General features: G+C 39.8%; 1 protein-coding gene across 3 annotated transcripts in view; it reads right to left on the minus strand.

Annotated features, from left to right (window-relative positions):
- Positions 1–234: 234 nt before the first annotated feature.
- ARHGAP18 (Rho GTPase activating protein 18) overlaps positions 235–27819 on the minus strand; it is a 123453-nt gene continuing 95868 nt past the window's right edge. For 2 of the 3 annotated variants that reach the window (XM_045843658.1, XM_045843659.1), the window contains exons 10-15: positions 26027–26109; positions 21148–21354; positions 20286–20426; positions 5886–6010; positions 3195–3256; positions 235–1747 (exon numbers count right to left, since the gene is read on the minus strand). In XM_045843658.1, coding sequence (XP_045699614.1) covers positions 1656–1747; positions 3195–3256; positions 5886–6010; positions 20286–20426; positions 21148–21354; positions 26027–26109 — 710 coding nt within the window. In that variant the 3' untranslated portion in view covers positions 235–1655. The remainder of the gene's footprint in view (positions 1748–3194; positions 3257–5885; positions 6011–20285; positions 20427–21147; positions 21355–26026; positions 26110–27819) is intronic. The other variant, XM_045843660.1, reaches the window with a different exon arrangement.

Consider the following 27819-nt stretch of genomic DNA (forward strand, 5'->3'; position numbering starts at 1 on the left):
GATCAGAAACAGGATACAGTATGTTTTGAAAAATCCTAAAGGACAGAAATTTGCTAAGAAAAAAAATTAAAGAAAGAAACAAGTTTTTATCTCCCACCTGTCTTCCCACTTTAAAAATTACACAGGAGCACTAGAAGCAATAAAAGAGTAGAAGTAGCTTTTAACAAAAACAAAAATAGCCCATTAGAACACCCATGAACACATAGGATGAAAAGTAATAATTCCAAGAGAAAGTAATTTAGAAAAATGCATTTAATTATAAAAAATTTTTAAATAAAAAAGCAATGGCACAAATCACCAAAATGTTAAATGATCATATCCACAGGCTGGTGTTGTAATATATGCTAAAAATTTATGACTGTTCCCATTAACAGCATTTTCCCTAATTAGAGTGACATCAAGAGCTTCTGAGAATGTGTAATTTTTCCTAAAGTACTACTGAAAGTATCAAACACAGTTTGTGCAGCATTCATTTACATCACCTTTTATTTACTACACTCTAAACTCATAAAATATTGAACACTTTTCTCTCACTTTATTCCTCTTATTTACAGTACAAAGGCTCATCTCTTGTCACAGTATGGTTTGTTCATTAAAATCCCTGGGAATAGTACTTTCCACAGCATTTTAATAAATTTACTCTGGTTATTGAAAATAAGTACGCAAACAAAACCTTGTCCATCTGACTGTATCATGCCCAGAAGAATAATTCTTCCTACAGACTTACTTATGAGTTTTAAAAAATACCTTTCTGTAGAATATATTCTTACCCATTACTGGATTAGACGCTTATGCATATTTATCTTGCTAGTATGACAATAGGTAAAGCTAGCTACGACTTTTTAGATTTCATTAGAAGAGGGCAGCATCCATGCAGTGATTTGGCTTTCACTCTCTTATTATCCATAATCCAGTTACTCCACGTGGATATATTTTATTTATTCTTAGTATACAAGTCTTTAATGGTTCAGTAATAACTGGCAGTTTCTGACAGTTCTATTTTCTTGATAGTGGATACAGTTCTGTGCACATATGTCAGATGAACGGAAAAAAATGCAAATCACTTCATACAATACAGCAGGGAGAAGCGGAATGTTATTGTTTGAGCAAATGATTCAAAGAGATGAATATTCAGCACTCCGTAGTCACAGGAATACTGTTGAATGGGGGCTGCTTTAGGATGTACTGTTTTCGCAACTTTGCCATACCTAGTATTTGTTACCATTTTAGTTAAAAAGCAAACCTAATCGGGGGGAATGCAGATGTGAGGAGGAGAGAAAGAGAAGAAAGCATATATTACTGTATATATGATTTTACAAAAAAAAAGTGAAAGGGAAGAGGGGTATATTTCATATATATATATATAAAAAAACTGTCACATCTGGAAACATTTGACAGAGTATATGAAAACAGACTACAAGCTAATTAAACCACTTTCTCCTCTCTCCAGAGATAATTATTCTCTAATAATATTCATAATAACAACACAATTCTGGCAGCAGCACAAATCTATAACTTCTTAAGGCTTGAGAGTGTCACTGTTCCACGGTCCAGTACATTCAAATAATAAGAGTCCTGCTGTTTCTTTTATTTACAACTGTGGCCCAGCCGGCATCACGAAGGAAGTCCTGGTGGTTATCCGCAGCCTAAGGCTTCTATGACGGCTTGGACTTGATCACCCACTCAGCGTGCGGGTTGAGCTGGTACAAGTCCTCCATGTAAGTGTCATCATCGAGGCAGCGCTCCCCTAGGAAAGACGTGTTGCATTTGTTTAATACAGTGGGCAACCGTGATGATGCACTTTGAAACCTAAGCCTAGGTCTTAGACTCAAATGTTTTCCATTCTTTGTTATCTCCTGTAGTAGTATAAAACATAGCCAAAAATATTGGAGAAGTCACTCTTGTAGCCTTTCTATACATGCACAAGTTTCAAATTAATTTAGGGACCTGAAAATACTTTGTGTTATTAGACTTTCAAAGGGCTCCTTAAAAGCATATTCCCCTTTATTAAAGTGGCAACAGTTCTGAATCCATTTCTAAGAAAGAAATCACACTGAACTCCCAAAGTCTAGAAGGAAAATATAAAATCAAATATATTAACATTTAAATAATCCTTACTAATAAAGGTAACAATTCCAGGTTTCTAATGGACTAGTAGTTTTTAAATTTAAAATATGAGTCTTCACATTTCTGAATTCAACTTTTAATATTTACTAATGTTTTTAAGTTTCAGAAAAACTTCTGCAAAACTTACCACAATATGTTTTCAATAATTTTGAAATGAACACAATTTCATTTATTTGTTAACAATTTTATTCTTACCATATAAGGGTCAAAAAAAGGGGAAAAAGTTTATTTTCAATTTTAATAAAGACATGAGAATGACAAATGGGCAAATAAAATATAAGACATGGTCAAAATTAATCCATTTATCTTATTTCTAGTTCCTAAATTACCAATGTGTGTGTGTGTGTGTGTGTGTACTATTTAGTAGACAATTAACAATGGCAAAAAATAACTTCTGCTTTCACTAAGAATATCTAGTACTGTACCACAATAAAAGTGTTATCTTGGTCTTAAATAAGCTCAGCTGCTTCCTTTATTAAAACGTGACATAAGGCTTTGGCTGGTGTGGCTCAGTGGATTGAATGCTGGCTTGTGAAGCAAGAGGTCACCAGTTCGATTCCTAGTCAGGGCATATGCCTGGGTTGCAGGCAAGGTCCCCAGTTGGGGGCATGCAAGAGGCAACTGATCAATGTATCTCTCACACATCAATATTTCTCTGCCTCTCCTTCTCCCTCCCTTCCCCTACTCTAAAAATAAATAAATAAAATCTGTTAAGAAATTGTCAGAAAAAACTGTCATTATTTTAAAGAAATGTGATATAAGCATATAAAAGAGGAAAAAGTTTTGAAAAACTTCATTAACCACTCAAGAAATTGTATCAATTTTAGGGAACTTGCCTTGGCTGAAACTCAGCATAGCTGGGAATTTGCACATAACAAATTTGTACAGAACAAACAAAGTCTGAGGAGGAAGGCCAGACCACTAAACAAATCTACAATACTGATCGACTCTCTGCAGTGGGCTATATTTTACTTCTACTAATGTCCCTCTCCCCTAGTAGATATAAATAATAAACATTGGCAATGTCAAATCAGCATATGAAGTATAAAGAGAAAACACACACTTACCAATATTTCCTCCGACTTCATACAAAAAAACTTCCCCTTTCTTGAGAGTCTGGGCAATCCCACTATCAGGGGCAAAACAAACCAATTAGTTATATCATCAGACAGCTTGCAAGTACATCACTTTAATGTGCTTGGGGAATTCTAGCTTGTATGGAAAATTCATAACTTAGATAAGCTGTAATTATCTACACATTTGTATTTTCCCATCTGTTAAATGTTCCTAATAGGTAATAAAAATGTCACACCTGTAAATGGAAATAAATGGAACCATACATCTGAAGTCAAAATAATAAATTAATATCTTAATGTGCAAAATCAGAAAGAAAATAACATTTTAGTTGCCAATGAAATTACTAATATGATTATCTACTAGCATAGAGGCCAAAAAGGTCTTCATAAAATTGTGAAAAGAAATGTTTTTGCCTTCATTTTCCCAGTGCATTTATTTGATGAGCATTCAGCACGGGTGGCTGTACTGACAGCCCCACTGGTATGTGAGGTGGTGTGAAGAACTGGGCGTGGTTCAGACCCCCAAGTCAGCTGTCCAAATGTGGGAGGTGTATGCACTCAAAGTGGAAGCAAATACTCATTATGAAGACTTTGCAAGTAGGGTGTGTTTACAGGTTTGAACTCTTCAATAAAATAAACTCTTCCAGGCATTAGGTTCAAACAATAAAAATTGGTGAAATCTGGTGGTTTTCAAAATTCTTTGTATACTAATTACCTGAAAAATCTGCTAAAAATTCAGTTACAGAATTCTGGAAATTCTGACTTAATATGTCTAGGTAAAGCCCAAGAATCTTTTTAAATGCTCTATCGTGGATTCTGATGCACGGAAAAGAGTTTGTGAACCGTTGATATAAGGCCCTGAAGACACATTCCCTGGAACTGAGGAGAGAAAACCAAGCCTGACTTTTATCCAAACTGTTATGAAAAATACGGTATGGTAGAAGCTTTCCTAACCAACCATGTAATGACTACTGCTGTCCTTTGGTACCGTAAATATTAAAGTCACAGTTGAAACTACTGTGCAACTTCATCGTCACATCTTATATTATCTGCAAGTAGAGGAACAAAAGTACTGACTAAATAGAGCACTTGGGCCCTGAAAGTAAATGTGTAAATTAACAGGTCTAGCCTGGAAGAACGGCCTCCATCTGAAGTCTGGCCACAACCTCAGGTGCACATTCTTGTGGGAAGACAGCAACAGCTGGTATCTACTAAGTCATGGCAGGGAGTAGAACGGAAGCCGATTGACTTCATTTTAGATCAGACACCCTTTGGGGAGCAAAGACATCTGAGAAATTCCAACTGCTCCCAGGACTTTGTCCTGAAAAATTCCAACTGCCTCTGAACCTTATCCACTAAAATTCCATCTACTCCCAGACTCTGCATCAATGACCCCCAGATCCGTGATGACCTCTAGAACCCCTGGCCAAGCTGGAGAGTGGTTGAGGGCCATCTGTGAAGACAGACACCACGGATCCAGAATTCGGCTCCACCACCTATGAAATGTGTGACCTTGGAAAGTCTCTGTTTTCTTATCAGGAAAACAGAAGTACTGTGAGTGCTGACTTCTGAGTGTCGCTGAGAGGGGAGTTTATGCTGGCTTACTGAAAGCCCAGATGTTACTGATGAGCCTCTCTTTTATTTCATCCCCATCTGTTCATGGCATAGGCTCATCTCTTCTCCCAAATTATGAACCCTGAGGGGAGACACTTTAACATAACACCCCTTCCAACATCTAGCAGAGGGCCTTAAATGGAGCAGAGACATATAAGGTACTGGTGGTACTGTATTAAAATCGGAGAGGTTTGGAAGAAAACTGCACTGGGGCCCCTAAATGTTAAAATGAAGAGATAAAATTCTATGGGAGGCTAAAATGGAGTATTTGTAAGCCAAGACAGCAATGCCCCTGCTTTCCCAGACTTTATAAAAACTCAGGTTAGCTCATTTCACTGATCAGAAATGGGGGGTGGGGGAACATTAAATATAACTTTAGCTAAAAATAAGAATTCAAAGGCTACACAGTAAAAACCTAGTACACTTGTTTGAACCTTTAAAATTCAAGAAAAGATATTGCAAATATCTCGTAAAGTGTAAGCTCTAATGTCATCAGAGGAATGCCAATCGCTTTCAAAGGACTCCTCCCGCCCCTGCCCCAGAATAAAGGGGGGGGTGGGCATCCCTACCAAGGGCACTGTGCTTTGTCCTGGAGACTTTAGGGCTCAAGGGACTGGTTATCCTCCCTTAATCCTTTATACCTTCTGTGTTTAAACATAAGCCTTTTTTTATTCATTATATGCTATAGGAATAGTTGTATTGTTTATTTGTTTATTTTAATCCCACTGTATCCTAATTAGTGATTATCCTAACACACAGTAATTAACCTCTAATCAACATACTCCAGAAAGACTACTGGGTGGCCTCGGGTGCCAGGCCCACCACAGGCCCAGGCCCGGGAAGGGATGCTCAGGCATCCTGCATGAAACAGGCTCAACTTGAACATGAACTGCATCAAATGAACTCAACTCATTTCAACAGTCTAATTATTAAATTTTCTCTCTTTTCTGCTGAAAAGACAAAATTGTATGCATATGACACCACCCATAGCTAAGGAAAAAAAAAAAGGAGGAGGGAGGGAACAAGTGACTTATACCATGAAATAGTTAAAACAAAACAGGCCTCTACCTTTCTTGGCTGAGAAACCTGGCAAGTACATCACTGGCTTTTAGTTCTTCAGTTAGCTGTATTGCCATGGAAACTTTCGAAAGATGGGGAGCTTGCACTCGAATCACTCCCTGAGGAACGTCAGCCTGCAAAGCAATAATGACACTGGAACAAAGCTGGCAGCAGCTGGAACATGGGACTCTGTACAATGCATTATATGGTAAGTGTGCTTAACTGCTACGCATTTTACTTCACTACATAAAAACCTTAACTACTGTATAATGTAATTTGCTAAATTACATCAAACCTCAAATATCCTCTTAATGGTGATAGGGGAACTTTATAATGCCTGTGCAGTAATGCTTAATTATTTTTAAAGATGTAAAGAATGACAGCAATAACCATTACTGCCATATTAAGTGCTGATTTCAGAGTATTATCTACTAGAGGGTGCTTCTTCATGTAGCAATTTATGAAATTGAATCAGAAAAGTTATTTTGTGTGTTATTTCAATGTATGCATTTTTAAAATCTTCCAGCAAATTTATAAAACCTGACAAAAAATTTTGTTCCTGGGAGTATTAAAAAAAAAAAGAAAGAAAGAAAGAAACATACTGTTCTAATACATTGGTATTGTGTCTGGTTCTTGCTTTCCTATTGAGCTTACCCTGTGACCACACATTTTAAATTTAGGATAACCAATTCTAAATCCTTTGCTAATTGATGTTAAGAACATTTTATGTGTTTGGAGGGATAGCAAGGAAATATTTTGAGGATTGTGATATCAAAATATCAGCCATAGCATTTGAAATATTGGGCTTATCTAACTCCTAATCATTCTGCTAAAATAAATTCTAATTTATTCTTTATAACCAATATGTCTTAGACTCTAGAACAGCATGAACAAATGTTTAAAGATAACACCTTACACATTACAAATGTCCTATTGAACAAACTTAAATTTATTAAGTGTCTACTAAGTACCAGTCATTGGGCTAGATCTACTTATCTAGTAGATAAATAAGATACAGATCCTTTCTTGAACACTATTATTTTGGGGCTTACATTATCTTTTTTTAATGTACCTGGTCTTGCATTGCTTTTATTTTTGCGGGGGCGGGGGTGCTTGTTTTAGCATAAAGCATGGGATGACACAGGGGGAATTAACATGATTTCAAAGTTCAACAAAAAAAGGACTGGCTTCAGAATTAGGCTGTATAAAAATGTAGGTGTCTCCAAAAGATTTAAAACTGCTTCTCAGTAACATCTGAAATATGTAGTGTGGGAATAAGAAAAGAAGCTATACCGCACAAAAGGGTACAAGGGAGCATGGGATTGTTTAAGGCCCACTCCCACCCCCCGCAGCACACACCTGTCACACCTGCAGAGAGACTGTGCACAGCCTGGCGCCAAACGCAGACCCCCTGCCGCCCTCCCCTGACTGGACAAAGACAAAGCATTTGCGGCTGTCCAGTCGCTATCCTCTGGGTGAGGGGCTGCATTCCTAGCATCCTCGTCAAACTTTGCTCCCTGGGGGTTTTGTGCTCAACCTGATTCCCAAAAGATGTCTCAGTGCTAACCAGTACCCAGATCCCCCATCTCCCGCTTCACCTCTCCCTCCCAGCCTGGGCCCCTGACATGGTTTGCTGACTTCCAATTCCTGAGGTACGTATTGTAGCACCGTCCACCTAGTCTAGCCTCTGACCTCCACCTTGCTTCCAGAACACAAGTCTAATTTACCTTTTTCTTTAATTCTGTGACAGATTTTATTTTCATTTGTAACATTTTTGAAAATGAGCTGCTTCTTACAATGGATGAAGCATTTCACATGGGAGTGGCATTACCTTTTTCTAAGGTAATGTAACAAACCAGTTGTTACATTAATGGTGTATTTTATAACTCAGGGATTACGCTCCATGCACCTCTCCTAAGAGTTTCCGCTCTAACTCATGACCTGCTGGCCTGGCCTCCACCGTGTGTTTCCTCAGAGGACGTGGGAAACAATGAGCTGGCCCTGACCACTTGAATGCTGGAGTGCAAATTGTAATAGCGACAATTGAAGCGCAGAGCCTGTGTCCATAAACCTAATCCACCTTGTCTACTCTGTTCAAGGAAACAAATTTTGGTGTTCTGGGTTCTGTTAGCCTATTATTGTTATAGAGGGCCTGGAACAGCAGGTAGGGTTTGCAGACAGTCAGCTTCTCTGCTAGAGTCATAGAGCCCGATACTCTTACATATAGGTTTTCTTGGCGAAACAATATAGACAAACATTATTCTGATAACCTCATCTTATCCAACCCTAGAATATCAGAAAGACAGCAAATAAATGAGTTATAAGAGCCAAAATGACCCAGAAAAATGACATATTATCATTGAGAGGTCAGACACACGGCAACCTTACTCTCCTCCCTGCCTTTATTCCCACCATTCTATGTGGCACATTCTACTGTTCAAATTAAAAAAAAAAAGGCTAGTCAAAATTCACTACAAACACCACAATTTCCTATCTTTATGTATGCTCTATTTCATTTCTGAAATACCCCACTATAAATTTTCAAGGCCCAGCTCAAATACCTCAAACTCCATGGAAACTTCCATGATCCATGGGGTGAAAGGAAATTCCTTCCTCCACTAAAATGTGCACTGAATTTGTCTGATAATGGAGACCCTAATATATGTCACCAGGATTCTAGTCACATGCCAATGTCGGAGTCACATTTGTAGCTACCTATCAATGTTTATTGATTAAATGAACCATTCAAAATTGATATGCTTATAATAGTACAATTTCTCTAAAATAAAATAAATTATATCAATGCATATTTCCTTAATAGTAAAAAATAATTTTAGGAACATTGTCTAAAAGAACACCAGTTTTCTCTGTCAACCACAAGGTATTGCCTCTACTCCTGAGGACAGGAGGGAAAAGAGAGTGGGAAAAAAGGGATTCAAGAAGGGAGGGGATAATGGGGGTGGTGAAGGGTTCCAAGTGTATAAGGGACACAGGGACAAAGCCAAAGTGCTGGTATGACCAAGGGTGGAAGGTGGGGATGGCTGGTATGGGGGAGGTGGTGGGGGGAAATGGAGACAACTGTACTTGAACACCAGTAAAAAAAAGAGGAAAAAAACAAAGCCACCAGAGATAATGGTCACTCCTGCAGGGAGCCACCAGCATCAGCAGGCGTCTGCTTACAGATGCAGGCCCCTTTGCCCCCAGACATCTTGGGAACTGCTGCCTCCAGTACTAATACGACCACAGCCTTCACTTTCTCTGTGGGCTCAGGGGTCATCCTTCGCAGAGTAAGGCCATGGATTCTTACAACACGCAGCCCTAAGGTCAGTGTGGCATCGGGGTCTCCCCCAAAAGCAACACAGCTGACACAGGAATCCAGAGCCTCTCTGATCATCAGAGTTGGGAAGGAAGAGGTCCCGACACCAGCTTCCAAGGGCACTCAGAGTTCTCCTGTGTTGTTCGGAACTGCCCTGCCTGGTATCAGAAGCTGTAACCCCTGCCTAGGCTAAGGCTGAGGGAGTGGCCTTGGACCCTAAGACAGCAAGGAGACAAAAGCTTATCTCCCTGGCAGGAGCGCTGCTTCTGCTGCTTCATTCATAACTGAACCCCAAAGCTTGGTCGGTTAGCCAATGACGGGTAAGATTCCCCAAGGGGGGAACGACCTAAGACAGGCACGATCACGTGGGAGGCCCCCAAGGAAGGACTTAGAGGGCTACAGCAAAAGAGGGTGATGAACCCTTGCTCCTCGGCTTTGACACAGCCTGAGTCCTCGTTGTCTGGGAGAAAATCTCCTTATCTCTTGGTTGCCTTAGTTCCCTTGCTCCACTTAAGCCTAAAACAATGGCAGGGTGGTGCGGCTCTGTGCTGAAAAGGGCAGGTTCCCCGGGTGATCAGGCCTAAGAAAGAATATGTAAAATCCTGTGAAACCTGTTTTGTTTAGAATGCTCTCAGGTGAATGATAAGGGTCCAAGGAAGAAGTAAATTTGTTCTTCAAAGTTTTACAGCTCTTTGACCCTGACTCAAAATAGGCTCTCAGACTTCCTTGTTATCTATTGTTTGATCCTTACTTCCTAGCAATGAGTAATGAGCTTTTACCTGAATTCTTATTCAAATGAAACCAATAAAAAGCCTCTCCAGAGGGGGAATGGCACTTGCTCTCCCCATCAGGGAGGGTGACCAAGCGGGGTGCTCCCCACGTGAGGAGTGGCCATCATGCCCTCCAGGAGAGAGGGTGGCCAAGGTGATCCCCACGTGAAGAGTGGCCCTGCTGTTCCTATTCCCCTACAGGACCTGGTTGTCTCTGTGTATGTTTTTCTTGCGTGTTGACGAACATCCGCAGCTAAGATGGATACTGCTGCTGGCCGGTATCCTCCACAGTGTATGGGTGAAATGTTACATGACTCCCATGTTATGGCTTTGGCCTGCAGACAGGGAGTGGCGTCTCTGCAGGTACCTTATGGCTCAGAAATTAAACATTTCTCACACCTTCTCCTCAGTAAGCAGGGGTGAAGCTAGGTTGGCTCTGGAACAGGTTTAATGCTTCTTGAGTGACTAACTGTATGGTTTGGACTCATTTCATACAGTAATGGAATATCGCTGCCCTTGGAAATCTTTTCACTGAGCCAATAACGGTAGACCCATCCTGGGTGGACTGGCCACACCCCCTGATGACTGGGGAACCTGTGGTCCAGCAGGAAGGTGTGCATCGGGGGTGGAGACAGGAATAATTCTCAGAGTGTTCATTGCTATGGTAACACACCCCAGCCAAATTCTCGCAACAATATAAAGATTAAGGGTGACTCAGTTCCTTTACTGTCAGAGTTTAACTGGTAGACAACGGTCAAGGATAAAGTTTTTTTTCTGGAAAGTTTTTCCTGGATATCTTGACAAGGGTGGCCAAATGATATCTCCTAAAGATGATAAACAACAAATATGCCAAAGTTCTCATTTAAACTCTGGTGTACGACAATTACTATTAAGCTCCAGAATCATGCTGTATCAAATACTAAAGCTATTAGTATACAAATTACATTGAGCTGCCAAGCTTTGAACAGACACAACACGCCTGATCATTAAGCCAGACAGTCTGTTCTTAACTTCAGCCATAATAATAATGGAATCTGTGAATACATTATCTTTGCACCCTTCCATTTTCATTTCTTTTTTGTTGTTGTTATGCTGTGAACTGAAGTTATGTGATGTGCAGCAAGACTGGAGGAGACCAGTATTTGACTAACACACCATGAAAATTGAGTCACAAGAATGTTACAACTTACAAAATGTCAGTTAATTGCTTATTGTGCAAAGACTACTATCATAGAGAAAGCGATCTGCTAAGGGTCCTTACATGTATTACATTTTGAACTGAAGTACATTTTTAAAAATGTGATTTTATTCTTTATTATTTGGTTAAATAAACAATGATGTTTTTCATAAGGGGTAGATAAGAACTACATTGTTCATATTTTTTTGCATTCTAGACATTAGAAATGTAATGTCAGAGCTTTAGAAGAAACGCTAATTTCTTTTATAGTTAAAAGCTAATTTAAATGTAAAGCCAACATTTTTAATGTTACAGAGAAACCTTTTATCTTCAAAAGGGCAAATCAGAAATACAGCTACCTCAAAAAAAGGGCAGACATCATAACACATATTTTAGAAGATTAAACAAGGACATTCTAGCAAGTTATCTTAAACTAGAATGGCATATTCATCACCTTAGTCTGATTGGAAGTAAAAGTATAGAAGGCATTCTCGACTACCTTGAGCTGTCTCTGTTTTGGGTATGATTGGGCTTTGGTTATCCAAATCCTGAAACTGTTACCTAACTCACCAATCCAGATAAATTTCCAGAGTTAATAAGCATTTAATTTACAATGAAATGCGCTCTGATATTTTCCTCTTTTAATATGGTATTTTTATGCACTATAAAAAGAATCAAAGAATCTTAAACAGAAACATGATATTGTGCTTGATATTGTAATTTGATTTTCCACATGGGTCCCCACGTAGATCCAAACACTGTTTTCAAACCCAAAGCAGATGCTTGAAACGCTACCTGCAGCACAGCCCCAGGTCAGGGCTAGTCAGTGACATCAGAGATGGACTTTCTAAGACGAGAAGTGACTGAAGACACACAGCCCGTCACAAACAATCTGGAGCCCACACTGCACTGCTATCAGCTCCAAGATTCTCCTGAAGAAGGGCAGAAGGGAGCAGCAAAAGGGAGCAGCAAAAGGGGGCAGCAACAGACTTCTTTTCCACGTCCAAAGCCCTAAACCTTCCAACATTACAAGACTATTCTGGAACTTTCGGCAAGCCATGTAAGCTCTCCAAAACTGGAGTTCCTCAACGATAAATGACGAGTATGACACTCGGTGTTAACTCAAGTTAACAACAAGGTAACCACACGAGAGTGAACTTTTGCTCCTTCGACCAATGTGCTGAGTCGTTTGGCTTATTCCACAGAATCTCCCAGAGCCCTGCTCTGTGCCCACGTGCTCTCATAAAGGTACAGCTTCCCTTCACTTTGAACAGGTGAGCTTGACTGACAGAAAAAAGAATCACACAAGCCTAAGTCCGCAATGAACTTGAAACCTGCATGATTTGGCAATTCATAATCAGATGCCCATCAGAGCTGCCCTGGATCCTTATCAGGCAAAGATGCAATCTAAGGCGATGATGGGTGAGGTGATGGGATGTCTCTGATTTCCTTAAAAATACAGAAAGGAAAAAAGGTGTAGAGGACAAGATGGAACATGGTCAGAATAATTAGTTAAATTATTGGCGATGGGCTTATGGGAGTTCATACGCTATTCTATTTTTGTGTGTTAGAATAATCTCATAATAAATATGTACAGGAATATCACAGTACAAGATACTGCAAGCCATACTTTTGGTTAAGCCCCATTAATCTGGTCTTACCCTCTCATTCTGTGAAGGACACTGAGGTCTAGAGACATAAAGTGACTTGTCATTAATGTCTCCAAGCACATGACTCTGATATGTGATGGTGGTGTGTATGTATACATGCCTGCATGGTGTGTTTATGTGTGGGAGGGTATGATATCAACACCAACTATAAATTGAAGGCTACCATTAAATGGTTATTTGTAATAGTCTACATTTTTGTTATTTCTCACCAAGTGTTTCCTCCTGCTGTAATTAAGAGATGAATCTCATTAGTATTGAAGAAATTCAGGAATTTATGTTTGTGTCAAACAATATGCTGTAGTCATTAAAAATATTTGCCTTATTAAGTAGGTTGAGGGTGTCCCATACAACCTGGTTTATATTATTTATTTACCTAGTCAAGCATGTCTTAATAACACAAGTCCTTGATTATATACAGTTAGCATTAATAGCACACAGAGTGCTTGAAACAATATGACTCCTCTCTTACATTCTTCAATCTCTGACAACCTGGCTTCTTCCATCAACACTCACTACCAGTGCTTTGGAGAAAGTCACAACTAACCTTTCAAATGCAAATTCCAGGGTCTTCTATCCAGTGTCAAATTTATGCAACTTCTCTGCAGAATTTGGTGCTACTAACCAAGCTCCTTTCTTTACTCTTCCTCCCGAGCATCTGAGACACTACAACCTCCAACTTTCTCCCATTTGTTGGTTTCTTTTACCCGTTTCTCACCCATGGCCAACTACGAAAACTGGTGGCCCCACAGGCAAGGGCTGTCTTTGCCTTCTCGTGTTTTCACACAACACATTCACTTTGTATAACAGGAAATACTCTGTGGCTTCAACTACAATCTCCATGCTGATCCCAAATGCACACCTCCCCTCAGGCCAGCCCATGCAGCCAACTTTCACACAGGCCAGTCAACCCCAAACTACTACTTGTCAAAGGGTTTGTCCCTTTTACATGGTGCCTTTTTTTTTTTGAGAAAATTTTTATTGTATTTTTTCTTATTAGCATTTATTCCCATTATACCATTCTCCCCACCACAGTCACCACACTGTTGCCCATGCCCATGACCTTTTTCCTTTTTGCCCAGTCCCCCTACCACCAGCTTCTCCCCTCTTAGATGTCATCCTGCTCTCTGTGAGTCTGTCTCTATTTTCCTTGTTAGTTCAGTTTGTTCATTAGATTCCATATATGAGTGAAATCATATGGTATTTGTCTTTTTCTGACTGGCTTATTTCACTTAGCATAGTGTTCTCCAGGTCCATTCATGCCACAAAGGGTAAAATTTTCTTCTTTTTTATGGCCAAGGAGTATTCCATTATCTAAATGTCCCACAGTTGTTTTAACCACTCAGGTACTGACGGGCACTGGGGCTGCTTCCATATCTTAGCAATTGTAAATAATTCTGCAAGGGACATAGGGTGCTTATATTCTTTTGAATTAGTGTCTCAGGTTTCTTCAGCTATATTCCTGGAAATGGAATCACTAGATCAAAAGATAAGTCCATTTTTAATTTTTTGAGGTATCTCCATACTGCTTTTCACAGTGACTGCTCCAATCTGCATTCTCACCAATAGTGCAAAGGGTTCCCTTTTCTCCACATCCTCACCAGCACTTGTTGATTTGTTGATGATAGCCATTCTGACCAGTGTGACGTGGTATCTCATTGCGGTTTTAATTTGTATTTCTCTGATGATCAGTGATGTTGAGCATTTTTTCATATGTCTATTGGCCTTTGGTATGTCCTCTTTGGAGAAGTGTCTATTTAGATCATTTGCCCATTTTTTAATTAGATTGGGTATTTTTGCTGTTGAGTTCTATAAGTTCTTTATAAATTTTGGAAATTAACCCTTTGTCAGATGTATCAGCAAATATAATCTCCCATTCTGCAGGTTGTCTTTTTATTTTGTTGATGGTTTCCTTGCTGTGCAAAAACTTTTTAGTTTGATGTAGTCTCATTTGTTTATTTTTTCTTTTGTTTTCCTTGCCCAAGGAGACACATCAGATAAAATATTGCTACAAGCAATGTCCAAGATTTTGCTGCCTATGTTTTTATCTAGGATTGCTATGGTTTTGGGTTTAACATTTAAGTTTTTAATCCATTTCAAATATATTCTTTGTATGTGGCATAAGAAGGTGGTCTAGTTTCACTTTTCTGCATGTATCTGTCCAATTTCCCCAACACCATTTATTGAATATACTATCTTTAGCCCATTGTATGTGTTTGCTTCCTCTGTCTATAAAGGTGTGGGTTTATTTCTGGGCTCTCTATGTTGTTCCATTGATCTATGTGTCTGTTTTTATGCAAGTACCATGCTGTTTTGATTACTACGGCATTATAGTATAGTTTGATATGAGGCATCATATCAAAGGTTTCCTCCAACTTTGTTCTTCTTTCTCAGAATTGCTATTGCTATGTGAGGCCATTTGTGATTCCTTATAAATTTTTGAAATAAAATCACCCATGGTGAAATTGGTGAGTCATTCTAGAGTCCTTCTTCCACACTCCTCACCTCCAATCAGTTTCCACATCTTGTGGATCCTACTGGCTCATATTTAACACTTTTTTCCATTCCTATTACTGGCCCTTGGCTTAGCCCAGGACTTTTTTAAAAGCTCTACGTTAAACATTTTATAACGGCAATAATACATGTTCATTGTATCACCACCCATAAGTCCAGGATTGGTGTACATCGCTTCTTAGAGTTTGCTGCATTCTATGGGGAAATGAAGGGCAACAGTGAAGAAACCTGGACATGAAGTCACATAGATTTGGTTTCAAGTTCCACCACTTCCTGTCTAGATAACCACAAATTACTTAAGATTGCTGATCTTCACTTTCCTAATCTGTAAAACATGAGACAACAATATACGCCAATCAAATTACATGAGTATTAAATGACGTAATGTTCATAAAATGTTTAGCATCATTGCTGACCTGTGGTAAGCAGTCAACATAATGACAATTATTACAACTATCACAATGTAATATTTACCAATTTAAAGCTTCTTTCAACATGTTATGAATATCTTCCAGGGTCAATATACATACATTGTTACATTTTCCTGGTATTGCATTCTACAGATATGCCATAACATGTTTACCTAACCACCTGTATCTTTTTGGTTGATTTCTAATTCGGGCCAGTATAAAGAAAATGGCAATTAAGTCAGGCGTAACTGTTTGCATGCTTGTCGTATTATTGCCTTTGAAAGAATCTCTCAGTACAATGAGGAACATGGTTTTCAGGCTTTTGCCACATGCCAAATGCTCACCAGAGGAATTCTACAAATTCATACATACGGGGTCCAGCACCAATAACACCCCTTTTTATGAGTTGGTGATCTATACCACATCTTTTGTTACAAAATTATAAGCATGTAATTCTGCAACACAACAATATCACACTCAAGCACCCCCTATGACATTCCAGGTGAAATGTTCAGATTGTTGTCCAACTCACGTAAGACATTCAGGTACCCCACCCACCACATTCGGTGGCGTTACCTCTGCCGGACCCTGTATGCGCCCGTCAACAATGGAATTAGCCGAGGTCTCCTCCCCAGCCTCCTATCTTTCACTCCTCCAGCACTTCCTTCACCTGCCTTCACAGCAACTGTTCTAAGGTCCAGGACCCCCTGCAGATACCAAACCCAAGGAGGCTCAAGTCCCTTATATAAAGTATCACGGAACAGTCGGTACAGTTGGCCCTCCACATCTGCAGGTCAAAAATACCGTTTTCAGTCAGTAGTTAGTTAAATCTATAAGTGTGAAGCCAGCGGATACAGAGGGCCGACTGTATTTACTGGGAAAAAAAATCTGCATATAAGGGGACCTGTGCAGTTTAAACCTGTGTTGTTCAAGGGTCACCTGTAAAATCATGTCCCTCTGGGCACAGCTCTCAGCAGTTCTGTCACGTGCAGAACAGAAGCCCAGCTCCCCCTTGGGTCCCATGCCTGCCTTTCGTCCGCCCCTGCCCCTTCATGCATCTCCCTGTCCACTCAATCCAACCTAACTTTCCGTCCACACACACTCAAACATCTCTGCACATATCTGATAGGCAGCTCACATTCAACAGGCCCCAAATTGAAATCGTGATCTTCCCCATGTGCCAATTCCACCCTTCCAATTTCTCAGGACAAAACCTTTCAAGTCATTCTTGATTTCTTTCTCTTACACCTCCTATCATTTCAGCATCAAGAAATCCCAATGTCTCTAACTTCAAAAAATACGCAGAATCTGACCACTTCTCCACCTCTAGGGCAAAACACTCTGGTCTCTCCCTGGGATTAGGACAGACTCCTTAAACAGTCTCCTTATTCTATACCTACTCTCTTAGAATCCATTCTCAACTCAACAGCCCCAAAGATCATTTTTAAAGCTTAGATTTTCAAGCCTTTGCTCAAAATCCTGCCATGATCCTATCTCACTCCGGGTAAATCCAAATTCCTAACAAGGCCTTACACAATCAGGCTCTCCAGCCCCTCTGACCTCATTTCTTAGTATTGTTCCTCTTGCTGGCGCCACACCAGCCCCAATCATTCCTCTCTGGTCCTTAAATATCCCAAGCACGTCCTGCCTTAGGGCTTTTGCGTAGACTGTTTGCTCCGCCTGGAATGTGCTTCCTCAGGTACAAGCACAGCTCAGCGCCCTGCCCTGCTTCACACCCCACTCTGCTGAATAGTGCTCGGACCACCCAAGTCAGAACTGTAAGAGGGCCCCCCCACTACCACCAGATCCCTTTTTCCTGCTCTATTATTTTTATTATTTTAGAGTGTTTTCCCACATATCAAGATACCACATAATCATGCATTCTACTTATTTTTACTGATAGAATTTAAGTTGCCCAAGAGCGGTGATCTTTATTTGCTTTGTTCCATAATATATTACAAGTGCTCAGAACACATTGACTGGCACACAGTAGGCACACACTGACTAGTAGTTTAAGAACTATAAAATAAAATAGCCCAGGCAGTCTCAGGCCCTATAGTTCTGTGCTGCATATTTAAATGATGTGGGGAAAGAGCCAAGAAACGTACAGCAACAAGCCAGAAAGGGGGGTGTGCAGTGGCTTATAGCAGAGCAGGTGGCCACCAAGTTCCACCAAAGGGAACCGATGCTACTCAGACCCAAACAACTGCTACCCAGCAGGAAAGCAGGTCCCCTACTGCAAGGGGACACAGGGGTATGCTCCTACATCCCATTTGTCAAGTTAAGATGGAAATCCAGGCTTTTATGTTAAGTCTTTTTGTTTTAAAACTCTGGCAACTGATAGAAACGTATGCAGAAGATGATTTAGTGACTTACCACATATTTATACTACAGGACATTATCTTGTACTTTATTGTTCTGTTTATTTGTTCCCCCTAATAAACTAATAGTAACTTGAAAACAAAATCCTAGCAATTGATCAAAATTTCTCAACCAAAACGACAGCCTAAACAAACCTCTAGTGTGGGCTAGGATCACATAGAGGCTACGCCCCTGCGCACAGCTTCCTCTGCTGGCGCGACCTCGCTCTTCAATTTGCTGCCTGAACAAACCCTGTGCGTTCCTCGCAGCTCAGCTCCACTCCCCAGTGAAGCGTCTCTGAGGCTGCTTCCAGAGGCCACTCCGTGTTGTGGCCTAGTGTTCCCGGGTCAGGCTGACGTCGCACACCTCCAGCCCCTCTGCTCAAGGCCCTCCCAGCCCCAGCCCCGGCCCCGGCCCCATCCCCCTTCTAAGAGTTCGCAGGGAGTGTGGGAAGAAGCAAGGAGGTACTTAGTAGCATTTGGAGAAAAGAATTGCTGAATTTCTTCGGAGAGAAAACCAAAACTCGGATAAACTGAGTCACAGTTAATACATGATAAAACTGAGATTTCAATCTAGGTTTAAATCCCAAACTTTAAAATGAAGACACAGCTTCTAACTAGTACAGAGATAAATCTCAGACCAGCTCACATCTTATTAACCCAAAGTAAAAACTAAAAAAATTCAAAGAAATGTTACCGAAAAGGTAACTTTTAATTTTTACTTAAAAGTCTGTTGTTAAAAAGGTAAAACACAAATTTTGTTTCTTTAGATATATACTGGGCCTTAGAATATCACGCTATAACTGCCTTACAAAAGAAACAAGGTTATGAAGTCACCTAAGTTAATTCGAAAAGCAGGGCTTCTAAACAAGAAGTCACATATTTATAATGGTTTTAGAAGGAACAAACATCCTCTGTTAAACAAAAATGATTTATCTCAAAAATCCTTTCTGACCTATGATATCAAGCCTTTTCTCGAAAAACATGAACACTATTTATAATTTCCCTTTATTAAATTTTGTTCTTAAAGATACTTAAAAATTGAGCCCTGGCTGGTGTGGCTCACTGGATTGAGTGCCAACCTGCAAACCAAAGAGTCACCAGTTTGATTCCCAGTCAGGCACACGCCTTTGGTTGTGGCCCAGGTCCATAGCAGAGGACGCACAAGAGGCAACCACACCTTGATGTTTTTCTCCCTTTCTCCTTCCCTCTCCCTCTCTCTAAAAAGAAATAAAATCTTTCTTAAAAAGATACTTAAAAATTGACAAAAAATCTTTAATAAACAAGAAAACTTCATTTTGTAACAGTGAGAGCTGTCAATAAATAAAAGAGATTTTTTTGTTTGTTTTCAATTACTGGATCCCTAAAGTAGGCCAAGGCAGAAATATCCAAGGCTGATAACTGAATTTCCAAATTATTCCACAAGATGGCAGCATGTAACCGAATAACCTCAATGGCAAAGTGGTGGGGCTGTCTTCACCAAAAATAGAACAATGGAAACCCTTTCATTTCATGCTAAGGTTTCAAGTCAGAGCTTTGGTAGCTCACTTTGTAAATGTGTTTCCATGTATACTTCATTATTTTAAACCCAGTTTTTAATGTATTCTTCCAGAAGTGTGTAAATACTAATATTTAGGTATTTCTTTTTAAAAATATTGTAATTTTCTCTATTCTAACTTTCTCCAAATTCTTCTTAGGATCCAATTTAGAACCTTTACATACTTACTAAAATCCAGGAAGTGCCCCAGGCACAACACAAACACTGGCCTATTTGTCTCTCTGGATAAGTTATTTTTTCCCATTTTACAGATGAGAACACTGAAGAGAAAAGATCAATGGTTCACACAAGGGACTCCTTACTGGCTAGACATTGCCCATCCACTGGGAGGCTGGAGTCTCCCAGGAGCCCTTTGCTGTTGTCTGTGTGTGGGTGGGTGGGTGCTGAGACTTTCCGCTCTCATCTCCCTTCGTTACCAATTCACATCTCCCTTCTGAGCCACCGCCAAGCCTGAGCTTTGGGACTCATAGGAGTGCACTTACCACTCACTCACTCTTGGTACCTTTACCTGACAAGTGGTTCCAGGACCTAGTGAGTGTGCAAAGCCATACAATAAAAACATGGAGAACTCTCTGTTGTGGGACATTGAAAACACTACTGAAATCTATAGAAATACATAGCTTCAAGTTTCTCTTACATCATTTGTACTCCTATCTTGCTTTTCATATTTTTCTCGGTCGTAAGCCATTTTCTTCAGCAATTTCTTCATTGTCTTTTTATCCTTTTTAAGATTTTCGGTGTTTTGCTTCCTCACTTGGTTGACAAGAAACTTGGGAATCTATGGAGACATGAAATCAAGTTTGGAGAGGAAAGAGAAGCGGCACCATTTACAAAATATGGAAATAATTACATTTATTTATTTAATCGGAAGAAGTAAAGGCTTTGTCTCTTTGACGAGACTGTGCCATTGTGCGTGCACTGTTCATCAAACCAGTCAAACGAAAGGCATTGTGTTGCCCATTCACCACGTGCCCAGGGCGTCCACAGGACGCAGTCTACCACTGATCTGTGTAGGTTCCCAGAGAGGCTTGGCGAGGTTCAAGGACATAGTGGCCTTCATCTAGGCCTGGTATGCTAAGGCTGGAGACAGGCTGAGGTGACTTGCAATGGGAGCCACCACCTTGGTGGCTGGTCCCTTCAGGGGCCACCTTTCCACAACTTAGCCTCTAGCTAACCCACAGTCCCCTTCTAATGGCCAGCTAGCCTTTCCTGGCAAAAGAGAAAGAAAAAACTCACAAATACGCAGGAGTTGACAGGTGTCTAGCAGTAATCCAGGAACAATTAGTCCTCAAAAATTACATTAGCAAATAAAATATTTTAGCAAATAGAAATAATAAAATAGTGTTGCCATTTAAAAAATAGATATTAATTTTTTTAAATCACGTTTGAAATCACCTATCTGGTTACCTCCTTATAGAGAATATAATAATTAATAAAAAGACTTCAGAATCTAGGTATCAGCACTCATTAACAGAGCTTAAAAATATAAATATACTTACTGTCCAAAGAAGTTTTTGATACTTAATCAGTAAGTACATGATGTTAGCTGTCCCGGCTGCCATTACAAATTCTCGCTGTTCGCTGGACTTCAAACCCAACCCATGACACATGAAGAGATTCGGGGCCATGACCATTGCCACATTCATGGTTGTCATCTTATTTTTCTCCTTATTGTCTATTACTCTTTGGAGAAATTCAAGCAGGACCTAAAACAGAAATGAGTCTGAGATTTGTGTTGTACATAAAGGTAAGAGATTAGAGCACTGCAGCACATGGGATTTTTATTAAAAAAAAAAATAAGTTGTGCAAAACCATGATCAGCCAGCTGACATGCAGCAGGCCTTGTGACCAAAGCTTCCCCGTTCAGTTAACTCGCCCTGAGCAGGTGCTGTGTTCGTGCCTAGGGCCGTGCTGCTGGGGAACAGGGCAGAAGACACACGTCTGAACCAAGAGGTGGGGACAGGCATGGATAAGTGTCAGACCAATAGTCTCCCAGAGCCATAAAGCACTGAAAAGCCATTTAGAATATCATACAACTATTCACTTGCTTCAGGAATGTTTGCTTTTATCTCCAGGAATTTTTTTTAAAAAAAGATTCCCTTAAAAAGGCTCATTTAACCTCAATTTCATTTGCTTCGGGGTACCCAATAGCTAGCTGACATGAAATCTGAAACAATGGAGATTATGACGGGGTGAAAAGTGAATGAAGAGAGACAAAGGAGCGAGTCTTAAAAAATGAACAAATGAGTAAAAAGGAACTTTTTCACCAGAATGAGCTAGTTTATCCTCAGTTTGATGCCACCCACTTCTGACCTCTACTGCCAACATCAGGTGTCCTCTGAGCCTGTCCTGCCCCCAAAGCCACAGGCAGGTGACCCTCCTCCTCATAGGGCTTAGAGCTCTAAGTTCTTCTTTTGCCTTCTTTCTTGAATTATTTGGGTCCAGACCAACAGCAAAAACCGCACAGGTATTCAATGTTCTCTGGGGGCGAGGCATTGTTTTTCGCACATCAGGGAGCTCATCCCACTTAATCCCTCCTGGAGAGAGAGGCTGCGATTGCCCCCACTTGCAGATGACAAAGCAATGTCTGAGCGAGTGCACGTGACTTACTGGGGGGTCATATAGCGAGCTAACGGTGGAGAAGCAATTTAATGTCAGGTCTATTGGGCTTTTGTTTCTGAACTCTTAGCTAGTAAAAGAATCACATTTTCTGATTTAGCTTAAAACCCCTACCTGAAAAGTGTCAAGTAAACTACACCAAAATGAAAAAAGCAGGAGAAAGTATTCATCTTTCACAGCATTTCGGGGTGGGGGGGTGAGAGGGGTGGGGGGAACCTCCCAGCACGTTGATCTTGAGTGAAATTTGGCTGCTATATAGATCTCAAAAATCTGAAACAAATTAAAGGCATAGCCTTAGTATCTAACAATAAGATTTATGTATCTAATTTCTGGTGCAGTACTCAGAAAGTTAAATTGTAATCTGTGCATGATGTTTTATAGAAGTAATACCTTCTCAAATGAGGACAAAAGATTAATTGGTGAGGTTTGGAAAAAATATTTAATTTTTTCCAGAGGGCAGAATAATTACCTAGGGATCAGTGTATCTCTTTCTTTATGAGCATAAATTACAAAGATTAGGTAATGAACCATTTTAATCATGGTATGCATATACAATAAGATTATTCAAAATATTACTCTTAGAATATTAGAATGTGTGTATAGATATAAAATTAATAAAATGTTAGCCTAGCCCTTGCTGAAAGAACTTCATCTTCAAATGTACTTTGTCTTCCAATGGACTTTAAGAACTGAGCTTTTAAAAAGTATTTATCATTGGTCTGGTATTTTATAGTATCACTGGACACACTCTCTGAAAACCTAGTTTAAATTCCAGTACAGTTACTTACTCGCTCTGTGTGATTTTAGTGTATCTTTTTGATATCTCTGCTCTTTGAAGCCTTCCCATTGGCTAGGTGGAAATACTAATCTCCTAGCCTTCCAGGACTAATGGACCCAATGTATATTAACAAACTTCCTCAAAAAATTAAGACTAGAGCTACCATATGACCCAGCAATCCCCTTCTAAGTATCTACTCAAAAATTTTAAAAACACTTATTTGTAAAGACAGATGTACCTCTGTGTCCATTAACCATTATGCACAACTGCCCAGACATGGAAACAACCGAAGTGTCCTCTGATGGATGATTGGTTAAAGAAGCTGTGGTTCGTGTATACCATGGAATACTACTCAGCCATAAGGAAGGATAAAATTCTGCCCTTTGGGACAACATGGATGGATCTTGAGAGTATTATACTAAGTGAAATAAGTCAGAAAAGAACCACATGATTTCACTCATATGTGGGGTATAAAAAAGCAACACATGAACAAACAAAACTAAATAAACTCATAGTCAACAGAATGGAAGCTACCAGAGGGGAAGAGGGTGGGAGAGGATAAGAAGGTGCAAGGGGTCAAGTACACGGTGATGGAAGGAGACTGGACGTCGGGAGGTGAGCACACACAGAGCACAGAGATGTTGTGTTATGAGGTTGTGCACCTGAAATTCATATAATGTTCATTGGCTAATGTTACCCCATACACTTAATATTTTAAAAAACTATAAAAAGGATAAATCCAATCATTATATTTATATGGATTCATTGTTGATATCTTAACATCAGTCTTCGTTATTCTTCTAAGTCAAAGAAAGGTGTGATCATTGATCCAAATGCACAATATTCCCAGGTTAAAAAAAAAAAATCCCTGGTCAAGCAACTTGCCCAAAGACACCCATAGCTTTATGCTTAAACAAGGGTGTGGTGTTTCACACGGCGCCTCGGAACCCTTGAGTGTGCTGTAGAATAGTCTACGCCTGTCCCGCACATAACCCTGGCCCTCCCAATGCGACTGAGGGGCAGCGTGAGGGCTGCAGACACTGGGGAAGCTCCTCTTGCGTGTCCTGGAAGGACCTTCTAATGGAGTTTCCCTGGTCTCCTGTGGACTTGAATTTAAGTGGTCTATTCTCTTACCTATGGCATGCTTGTTTCAGTGTTTCTATTATCAGAATTCTTGTTTGAAACCTTCATCAGAGCTGGCTAATTAAGCTCCTAAAGCTTATGTAAATTAGTAAAATGACTTGTTCGCGTTTTCTGATTTTTCACCCCCCACCAAAGTATTTCCAACCTTGCTTATAAAATTGTACTCCCAGTAACTTATATACAAAAATTAAAACTACCCAACATTTTTAAAAATATATTTTGAAACAAAATTTTTAAAATAATGTGCCTCAGATTTTGAAGGTAAAGTGCAAAAATGAGTTCTAGACCAGCCTTGCCTAACAGTAACCATATCAGAATAAGCATTTCCTCCCATGACTGGTTGAACTCGTTTGAATGCAGGCATATTTTAAGTCAATCATGTGTCTTTGAGTCCCCACCTTATATTGGTCATTCACAGGGGCGCACACAGACAGCCACCTTTATGTGAATAAGAAAAAAATGGATTAAACTCCTCTTTCCGGGCAGTTGAAGCCCTGAGTTTCAAGGGCACCGCTGGCAAGCAGAGAACAGACTTGGAAATCAGTCCCCACTTTGTCCTGGACCAGATGCTCCTGTCTGACCACCAACTGTACCTCCTTGCCCAGCTGCACAGCCACATAGTATTTGAAAGTGACCCTCTCTGGAGTTGGCCTCTGCCCCAAGAACAAAACATCACCCAAAGCTGCATTCTCAGTGATTTGTTTGACAATCATTTAAGCCACAGATTGTTTGGGAGTTTTTTTCCTGACTTAGTGATGGGAGTAACTCTTTGGAAGGTCTCCTGTAGCGATGCAGTGTTTCCACACCGTAATCCTCATACACTGCTTTAATCCAGATCAGTGCAGTGCTAGTGTTCATTCCCAGGGCATGCAAGAAGTACCTACCACTCACCTAGTTTCAAGTCAAGGAATCTCAATGAGATACAGGAAAACATTTCCAAGATTTACCAAATGGTGGTTTTGTTTCCTTGACATGAAATTTCTTGACATGATATTTCTTTTTAAATAGGAAGAAATGTAGGGAGTAAAAGGGTAAGGGTCACCCTCTTAACTGTATAAAAAAAATCTTCTTAAGGCAACAGTGAAACTTAAGGTAAATTATACTTTTGAAGTTTTTCTCCTCTTGTTTTAAAAAGTTTATAACTAAATGCTTCATAAATCTATGAACTCTTGTCATTAAGGAAAATAAATCAATGTGGAGCAATCCACTGATTATTATAAAAGACTATGATAACACTTATAATAAATGGTATTAAATTGTATAATATTAGACCAAAACACTTTGAAATCATGATATAAATCAGCAACTCAGGGTAAGCCCTTAGAGAGATAAGTAGAATTTATTTGAGTTGGTCTATCTTTTGGCTAACCAAACATTTTAAAAATCAACATGATGGCTTATTCCAAATTCCAAACAAATGTAACATTTAGTTAATAGTGGGTTTTATGTGATGACTCAGGATTTTCTTTGTAAACATTCATTTTTTCACCTTACTAATACATATTCATTAAACAAAATTTGGAAAATGCAGAAAAATAGAAAGAAGGGAAAAAAGTAGACAGATCCCATGTTCCTATTAACAAATAAACGTCAAATCATCTGTTTCAGTAGAAGAAATGGTATAGTAAAAATTAAAACACAAAATACCATTAGCATGACTAACATAGTGCGTAAATGAATGAAGAGCTAGACTTTCACCGTCTCTTAAAAACAGGTCCTTTCTTTATGCATTACTACTATTATTTCCATGACAATAGCATACTGTTTTGCAGTAAGGAAAAGGGACTCTGCTCCTCGCTCCCAGCGGAGGGATATGGAAGGTAAATGGGCCTGCTGACCTTCAGTGTGTCTCGGTTCGAGTCGGGCAGGAGGATGACAAGGAGGTTCAAAGCCTGTAGCTGTTGCTTCTTGGTTGGAAGATCTGCAGACAGATTAAACAAATTGGAACTCTTTTCTTTACTGAACATTTTCCATTATTTTCTTTTTTTCATTTTGTGAGAAAAAAAGTTATTTGGAATAAACGTCTCTGTGAATTGTAAGAAAGTGACCGAGCAGCAAGCCTTGCTGTGAGAATGTTTGCGGGCGATCAGGGGTAGCAGCTGCTGCTTCAGTTTCCCTCTCAGAATCCTCAGTTCCCACATGATCACGTGCCCCATGACCTGGTGTTTGCTGACACACAACAGTGCGTGGACAATCATTTCACTTGCTGCATGGGCATCCTTCCCCCATAAAAAGGCCTGGAAGACCGGACCCTGCATGATACGGTGTCAGGGTGAACCCGTAACAACCAAGCCTGTTTCTTTTAATGGCGAGTGCACAAATCAGTGGTGAAAGTCCATTGGTTCCTACAGGAATGTGGAACACAGATTCCGGAGCACACCGGGTGTTTAATAAACAGCAGTGGAGTGAACAGGGAAACCAACCAGCAATGAAAGAGTGGAGGAGGCATTTATCATTTATCATTTTGGGTAGCCTATATCCTGCTTAACACTTACAGATTTTGGAGTCATTCTGGCATTTGTTTTTCAGGGATAAATTTGGTCCTTTAATCCACATCCAAAGAATGCATGTAAAATAGCACAACTCAACCATTAAGAAATATTTTAAGCAGATGGTTTCAGTAACATCTGCCCTGGAAGTTCTGAAGAAATGTTATGCTATGACCCACAGGAATCCTCCCACTGTGACATGCTTTAAGAATAGCCAGGCACACATGGAATATTATGCGGTCATTAAGAACTAGCATCTCACCATTTGCACAGCATGGATGGACTGGAGGGCAGTAGGCTAAGTGGAATAAGTTAAAGAAAGACAAGTAACATATGATTTTTCCTATATATGGAATCTATTTTTTTTAAAGCCAAGATCATAGGTACGGAGAAGAGATGGGTGGGTTTTGCTGGGGCAGGGACAAATGCGTGAAGGGGCTCCAGAGATGCAAATGTCCAGTCACGGCATAAATACATCACGGGGAGGTAGCACGGCACATGGTGGCTACAGTTCATAATGCTGTGTTGCATATTTGGAAGATAATGAGAGTAGATCTAAAAAGTTTTTCATCACAAGAAAAAAATGTCCTCACTATGTATAGTGACGGATATTAATTAGACTTACAGTGATCTTTCACAACATATACAAATATTGAATCATTACCTAGTACACCTAAAACTAATATGGGATTGTATATCAATTGTACCTCAATAAAATTTTAAAAAGGAATAGCTGGGAATGGTTTTGGTTGACACTGCAGCTCATCATAATCATTAATTGTGGCCCGTTTGTACTCTCAAATGTGTCCAAATTTGCAAGTGAAACATGTGGTCACCAGAATGTGACATCTTTCCTTTTCTGTTGGCCTCTGTGGACTATAAGGCATAATTATGCCAGTACATAAATCTCATATGATCTCTGTGTTCAGTAGAAAGGAATTGAGAACTATCTGAAACATTAATTTGGAGCTTGCCCAAGAGTACAAAATGGCAAGATTTAAGAAGTCTCTTGTCGTCCACCAATGAGGCAGTCACGTGATTTGTTCCGTGTTTCTGCAGGGCCATTTCAGAGAGTTAATTTTTCAGAAAATAACCACAGATGCTGCCCCATCTTCTCATGCTTTTATGATAACTGTTAATCC

The sequence above is a fragment of the Phyllostomus hastatus genome, unplaced genomic scaffold (assembly GCF_019186645.2).
Source record: "Phyllostomus hastatus isolate PE091 unplaced genomic scaffold, TTU_PhHast_1.1 phas_contig_40, whole genome shotgun sequence".
NCBI classification, from domain to species: Eukaryota; Metazoa; Chordata; class Mammalia; order Chiroptera; family Phyllostomidae; genus Phyllostomus; species Phyllostomus hastatus.